The following is a 7,968-nucleotide window of genomic DNA, read 5'->3' as shown; positions in this document are numbered from 1 at the left end:
AACGCTGCTATACTTGAGCAAAATACTTTATTCCTCAGAAACAACTTGATTAATAAATAATTGGAAAACAAAATAAATTAAAACTGTACATTGTTTTACATTTTTAAGTTTTTAAATTAGAATTATCAGAGGCCATCATTTCAGACTCAGATGCACAGTAACAGCTGAATGATATTGTTTATAACCAAGGAACATGAAAAAACATTTCTGGTACAAATACAGCCCTGCACCATCACTTAATATTTCTAGCAATTAAACCAGCTGTTGCTCTTCATTATACGGATGAGTTTCTTGTTCTTGATGTCAACCTCATACTGGTTTGATCCATGGAAAAAGTAGAAGTGTCCTAGAATTTGAAGGACAAGTTATTGACAATTAACATTTCCTTTTTGTATACATATTGATATACACTTGCTATTTTCTTGGGTGATTAAAAAAAATCAGAACAAACATTTCATATCTATATATGTATTTGAAACATATTTTTTTTGGCTTTGATTGGTGGTCTTTTGTTTTGTTTATAATTGCATTTTAATTTATTTACCATTTTTCTGAAGGGCAGCATCAACTGTGTGGCCAATTCCGTGGAAGTCAGCTGCTATTTTTCTTGGATATCCCCTTTCCATTGATTGAGTATTTTCATTGAAACTAAATAAAGAAATTGCATGAAAACAAGAAACAAACATGTGATGTTCAATGTTGAAACCAGGCAGAATTTTTACTAAATAAGCCTACTCTCAACTGAAAAACCAGTAACTGTGAGCATCTGTGATCTCATGGAACAGTATAAATCCTGGCTGTGTGAGTATCCACATCTTCAGTGGTCTATGAAAGACTGTTTTCAGAACATCAGACTAAATAGTTCAGTTCCATTGCCTGAGACTGATAATAAGGCTGGATGGGGCTTATACTGAGTAATAAAATTAAGTAAATATTCAAGCAGAATATTTTATTTTTACAGCATCCAGTCTGTGAAGTGACTCTATGAGTGGAATGTAAACTTCTGGTGTAATAATACTCTTTCAAGATAATATTACAGATTAATTATTAGGGCTAACATTACTGCTTAGCTGAACTGTTTCTTAAAATGTAAATGTTTTAATCTCCTTTCATAGCTTTCTTGATAGATTTGTCATTTATAAATTTCAGAGAGCACTTTTGCCCCTAAATAGTTACTGAATGAGTACCTGACATGAAGACAAAGTCTACACACATTATCTTTTTATATTAATTTAATGTCATACTGCTTCTTAACGAGTAAGCAAAGCTCATTTGGTTGTGTCTGTTAATCACAGGCTGGTAGTAGTAAATGGATGTTGTCTTTATCTCAGGTGTTACAGACTTTGTTCTAGGAGAAGACACGAGTAATTGCCTCTGAGTTTCAGCTTTATACTGACTGAAAAAGCTGACAATAAGAGGCCATGAACTTGCTGTACAAATTCTTATATAACTTGTCGTTTGAAAAGCTATTTTGATTATCTGCTGTGCAAAAAAGGAATGAGCCTTACCTCCAGTACTTGTTGCCTACAAAGAAATAGCTTTTCTTGGTATTTTGATCATGAACAGCTGCATCGATTTTCCCGACACTTGTGGGGAAGCCCAGGTCCTGAATAGGCTTAGGGAAGCCTCGGTCTATGCTGTAGCCACTGACAGCCCAGTACTGGTCACCTGCGGGAAAACCAGAAAAAAGTTAGTGGGGATTCCTGAGGAGGCTGAGCTGTTTATCAAAGCCCCAGAGCTTTCTGTGTAGAAAATGCCACCAAACAGCACAGATGTCCAGCTAAGAACATGACCCTCTATGGCACACATATTTTCCACTTTTCATACTCGTGAAAGTATTTCATACTCAATAATTAAAACTCAACATGTTTTCTAGGTGTGTTTAGCACCTTTAAAAGTATATTTAAATAACTTCATGTAGGCAATCAATTTTGTCTCAGCTATGATCTCTGTCACTGAAAAAAAAAGAGGAATATCATATTATGCAGGGCTGTTGTCAAGCAGCATAAGTTAATGATAGTAACAGCATTTTGAAAATGAACATGGATTTAAATATTAAGAATATCTATTATTATTATTGTATTACTTCCATTATTATTACTTAACATACAGAAGTATATACAAACTAGAAGTACTACTAGAACTTTATTCATTCATAAAAAGGACTGATGGAAACATAAGAGAAATACCTTTAAAAAATATCACTCGATCCTTCTTGTCAACCTCATAAGCAGCATCAAAGCCAGCTGCCAGTGATGGCCAGAATGAGGAGATGGTGTCATGCTCAATGCTTGAGAAATATGGACTTTTGCGCCAAACATAGCTGATAGAAATGAAAACAGCAGTGTTTCATTGTTTGTATTTCACTAAATCAGTAGCACAGAAATGTACTTTAAATCCTACTGCCTGGATGCCTGTCCTCCCTATGTGGCAGAGATAACACCTCTTCTGGGATACAGTGCTTCACTTTGCCTGCTACTGCTGGTTACTCTGAGGCCACAGAATGGTTGAGGTTGGAAGGGAGCTCTGGAGGTCATCTTATCCAACCTCCCAGCTCAAGCAGGTGCACCTAGAGCTGGTGGCCCTGTAAACCTCTCCACTGACACCCTGATGGTGGTACTGCTGACAACTGAAGCTTTACCTTCACCAGGTCCCATGGAGGTAGGTACAGCTGCATTCTTAATTTCAATTTGGTTACAAATGTTCATTAAACTTCTTGAGAAACATTTTAAAACCCAGTTTAAGGAGGAACTGCTCCTTCTTTAGTTTTTAAGCTATGATTCTTCATGTGTTTTAGAAGGGGAATCAGACCCACTTCATCAGAGGAGGCTTGTTCAATTAAAAACACAGTTACCAACCCAAGAATTGGGAGAAAACCTGGGGCTGCCATACTGTTCTCCCTCACCAGGGTGGATGTACCCAGCCAAAACCCGCTCCAGTGTCCAGTGTCAGATCGTGCCCAAAAAGTGGACACCTGTAAAGAGCTCCCTACACACAGTACTTGTAGTACTACTACAAGTAGTCCAGTCTGGACTCCTAGGTGGAAGTGCCTAGGAAAAGAAAGTCACCAGTGAAATTTTCCACAGCTCCCTGATCCACACATGCAATGGTGTGACGAGGACAGTGCTGCATACGAAGCAGCTGCAGGCTGAGGAATGACATCGGGATTATTCAGCCTTGCACAATTTTAACAGACATGGGTGATGATGGATGATGGCTTAAAACATTTTACTCACCTGTCAGTAAACCACATTACTCACCCAGCCCTGCCAGGCTAGTAAAATTTTGCAAAGTTGCCTAAATACTTTCAGAAAGAAATATCTTCCTTTGTAACCAAGGGAAGACAAATTCCTTAAACTGAACTTTATGCTTCGCCTTCTTGAGTCTCACAAAAAGGTGTTGTTAGAAATGAAAGTGCTTACCTGCCTTTGAAGAACAGTATTTCCCCACGGAGAGTAGTGATAGCATCAAAAGTCAAATGAGGGTCACAGTCTTCTGGTCTTGTGGGGGTTTTGGAGGGTGTCATTTCTGTTGGTTCTTCCCGGGGTGACATTTCAGTTGGTGCTTCTGCAGGTGTCATTTCAGTTGGTTCTTGTGGGGGGAAAGCTTTTGTTGGAAGTGCAGGAGATTCCCTGGGGGGTCCTTTGGGAAACAGATAAGTGTGGAATTGGAAGGTGAATTAGAGTGTTTTGTGTTGCAGAGCTTCAGGTTGTACTTTATAAAGCCAAATGCATAGGTTTCTTAAGGTTAAAACTTAACTAGAAAATTAATGCCAGGGAAAGTTCCTGGGCAATTTAACTTGGCTGTCTGTGTTGCCGACTGTTAAAATTGTCTCTGGCATTGTTTTGCCTTGACAAGCCATTTGTCTCTCACACTATATGTGTCAGAAGTTAATGCAGAGCAAACACCATTTCCAAAGGGCAGTTGTACATGTGACCACCCTTTTGTGGAAGGTAAGAGAGTTTTATACTAAACACATGGGCTGTTCCTCTGGTATTGTTTGAGAAAGGCTCTCGGACCTTTTGACTTACTGGCATGGATACAGCCCACAGATTCTATTTTGTAGATGTAGTCTTTTAGCCACAAACAAACCAAGAGGTTTACCCCAAAATAATAGCAGGAAATTAAACCTCAGTATCCTTCTTGAGGTAGAAAGTTTTAGTACATTTCAGTTGCTGAGTAAAATTCATTATAAATGTTTATCCATCATCCACCAAAAAATGATGCTTACCATAGAGGGCCTGAATGCCATCAATATCATCCTGAGGAAGGCTGTAGTCCTTTGTATCCCTGGGCATATATATAGGATACATCAAAGCACCAAAGACATTGGAATGACCAAGACCCAGTGAGTGGCCCAGCTCATGAGCAGCAACAAGAAATAAGTTGTATCCTAAAAAAAATCCACACAAAGAACAAACACTAAATACATTTTCTTGCATGACAGTAGGATACAGGTGCCATCCTCTTATGGATGATATATCATTTGTGATCTTAATAAAACAGCAAAATCTAACTATGTCCCAAGTAAGAGGTTCTCTGGCATCCTGGAGGAGAAATGAATTTTGAATTATAAACATTTATTTCTCATAAGGAAACCAATCTGGGACAATTTTCGTTCATGTTGCAGAAATTTTCCTGCCAACAAATAATCAAAGTTTCTTTAATGTTAAAAACAAATGAAAACTGGCCCAGAACATTTTAGTCATCTGGTCAGATTTGGGGAATTATAAATGGCATGGAATTCACCTCATAACTACTTCACAAAGACCAGTAACATGTAACATCTTCCCTGGACATTGCTGGAAACTTCAGTGTGCCAGCAACTGTTTCCAGCAGTGTGCCAGCACACTTCAGTTATATTTAATTATATTTACCAACAACTTAAGATATTTTTTTCCTTTGGAGAAATTAAAGATTTGCATCACTTTAAATTAAAAAAAAAAAAAAAGAAAAAGTGAGAGCTCAATATTACAACTTTTAAGGTCATTAGCTGAGGGTGAAAACTCTTTGCCTTACAATGTCATGATTATCCAGTATTGCTGTTTCATGCTGATGTTATTTCCTTCACTGAAGCTGTAATTGCAGTCTGTGCCTTAACTTCAGGGGACTGCCATGACTGCAGCCCAGGTTAAAATATGCACAATTATTTTACTAAATTACACTGACATTTTACATCTCAGTAAATACTGGAACTACTGCCGTGGGATCTGTGACTTTTCAGTATCTTCAAGACAACACTGTCTAATAAAAAACAGGCAAAGCAATACTTAAGACTACCTACCACTATAGTCATTAAATTTGGTCCAGTTTTCATCTTCGTCAAAGTGAGCATCTCCTCCTATCCCACTGCTGGGGGGGTAGGCATGAGCCAGAGTTCCTCCTGGGCCATCAAAGGAGTAGAAGTCACCGTGAACTAAAAAAAAAAAGGGGGAAAAAAGTGATGCTTTCCATCATCTCTGTAAGAAAAACTGACAAATACTGATCATTCCCAGGTAAGGGAGTCTCCTTACATCCAGCTGCGAAAGAGATCATGATATCTGCTTGACCACTGTAGATCCTGGTGAATCTCAAAGGGGTGACACTGCTCCAGAGCTGGAAGGCTTTTGCAATTGCTTCATCTACATCAGCTTGTAGCATGTCTGGAGTGTAGTTCAAAATCCTATGAAATACGGAGAAAAGAATTATAAGCAACCAGATCACATGTGGCTGGGGCATATAACATCAAGGTCAAATATTTTAATCAGTGATTATTATTACTTATGTGTCTTGAGTTTATTTTCAAATTATTTGCTTACATAACAGAGGAAGTTTTCACAGTTTCTTTCATGTCTTTCAGAAATTCTAGCCTGTATACTCTCAGTTGTACCCCTTTTATTCACTGAGAATATTATTTAGTAGGCTGTTAACTAACTACTAACTAATGCAAACTCTCATTTTGGTATTTTCATCACTGTTTGGAAGCCTAAAGCAAAGGATATGAATAGACCCCACATTGGTGGCCCTTTCATTCTGAATGGGGCTTTTTTATGGAGAAATACAGGAGTAAAGAACCTGTTGGCATTACTTCTGCCTAGCATTCACAAAGCTTCCCAGTGGTGTACGGAGAAACATGCTTTAATATACATTACCGATATGTCACATCTTCTTTCCTCCACCTAGGGCTCTGTGGGAAGGTGCTGTATGAACGGACGTCTGGTATTCCACATCTAGGCTGCTTCATCATGTCCAGTGTTCTGCCATTCAGCTCCCCAGTCACCTCTAGCCCGAAGAATGTCTGCATTTCTCGGATTTTGTCAGCCATGTGATTGAGGTTCTTTGATTTAAAGAGAGAATTTTTCTCTTCTTTAAAATCATAAAAATTTTCCAGATATTTCTGATGGGGAAGAAAAAGCATCAGTTTAGCACATAAACATTTCTTTTCAAATGCAGAGAATTGTTAATAAAATATTATACATCACTAATACATCACCACATTAATTTTCTCGATAAAATATTTTTAAAATTCTGTCTGTAGTCCTTACCTTAGCAAATTGCATATCTTCTTTTTCCTCTTCTGGAACCACTGGGAAAGCGCAAGAACATGCAACATATAGTAACCCAAGGAGAGGAAGGATCTTTGTCTTCATCTTTGCCTCCCTGATCTATTAGCCCCTGCTCTAAAACCTCTCAATCTCTTCTTCTCCTGTCCAAGGCTCACCAGTGTTTCTCTATTTATATCATTTGTGTGCTTGCTAAAGTCAATAACTGCATGACTCAGTTTATAACATCCTCTGATTTCCCACAGAAACACAGAAAACAAATTTGGGTTTAGAAGCAAGCTAACACATGACAGTTTACCTTGCCCGAAAACCCCTGATTTCGCAATCATACTATTGGATAGTATTTTTTTTTCTTCATTCCTAAACCAGACTAGTATTTTAAATTTACAAGTATCTAAATCTATAATCAGTCACCTGGATAAAAATCACCTAATTTTTTAGAGGTGCTAAAGGGACCTGGCTCTTTGTGAGGGACAACAATCTGTAATTCCTTGTAGCACGTGATAAGGGACCTCCAGAAACTGCCCCTCAGTTTTCTCAGTGTGGCAGTCATGCAGGACCTCAGCATGTCAAAGATGAACCCCTTCCTTTAGCCCATCTTGTCCCTGATAATTTTAGTGACATAGCTGATTATACAAATTTATCTTTTGTCTTGAACCTGATATCCCAGCATGGTTACAGAACCATCACCTGTGCTGCTACCTGGCCCATGTAGTCACAAATTTATGGCTTCGTCCTCTCATTCTCCTATACTTGCCCCAGGCAACCCCCACACCACAATGTAAAGGTCTCAGTAGAGCACCCCAGTTCATATATCCTGGTTGGCATAGCCTATCAGCCAAGGGCATTTTCACAACTAAAGAAGAAATGGCAGAAGTTGCCCTAGAGAACTACAGGAATCTTGGGGATGCAGGGGTCTTCAGAAGAACTTTTTAATACATGTCTCCAAAGTCAAATGGAAGATGATGAGGATTTGAGCTGTAGATTCTAAGTTCCCCAATTTCCCAAAAGTCCTATTTTCAGTTCCTGTGCCCGTTTCTGAACATGATTTCTGAACCCACTGTCATTCAGTTCCCTCTTTCCTGCCTGTCATTTCTGAGACATCCATCTTTTGATGAAGAATTATCGTGTGTTGACTTTGAGTCCAAACACAAGTTCAAAAGGAGCAATATGAGCTAAAAATAATCTACTTCTTTTTGAACATGAGAAAAAGAAGGAAAAGAAACCACTTTTCCAGGAGAGTAAACATATTGGAAACTTCAAAAAAACAACCCCAGCACCACAGCAGCTGAGCTCTGCAGTCTGCGAGGTGGCCTGGGGAAAAGGCATGGCCTCCTTCCAAAGGAAACAGGAGTTGAACTGGCCGGCTGGAGTGCATGCATGACCCAGGTCAGAGCCCAGGTCCCTGAACCGCTGGGTTAAGTGG

General features: G+C 38.8%; 1 protein-coding gene across 1 annotated transcript; it reads right to left on the bottom strand.

Annotated features, from left to right (window-relative positions):
* Window positions 1–245: 245 nt before the first annotated feature.
* LOC141471500 (interstitial collagenase-like) lies at window positions 246–6,629 on the bottom strand. Its single transcript, XM_074158064.1, has 10 exons — window positions 6,525–6,629; window positions 6,132–6,376; window positions 5,514–5,662; window positions 5,285–5,416; window positions 4,232–4,393; window positions 3,423–3,642; window positions 2,190–2,323; window positions 1,509–1,668; window positions 545–648; window positions 246–346 (listed from the first exon to the last, which is right to left on the bottom strand). Exons 1-10 carry the CDS (start codon window positions 6,627–6,629, stop codon window positions 246–248), a joined length of 1,512 nt encoding a protein of 503 aa, XP_074014165.1.
* Window positions 6,630–7,968: the final 1,339 nt, after the last annotated feature.

Source organism: Numenius arquata, chromosome 1 (assembly GCF_964106895.1).
Source record: "Numenius arquata chromosome 1, bNumArq3.hap1.1, whole genome shotgun sequence".
NCBI classification, from domain to species: domain Eukaryota; kingdom Metazoa; phylum Chordata; class Aves; order Charadriiformes; family Scolopacidae; genus Numenius; species Numenius arquata.
Note: the sequence above shows the minus strand (reverse complement) of the source record. Positions and strands in the feature narration are given on the sequence as shown.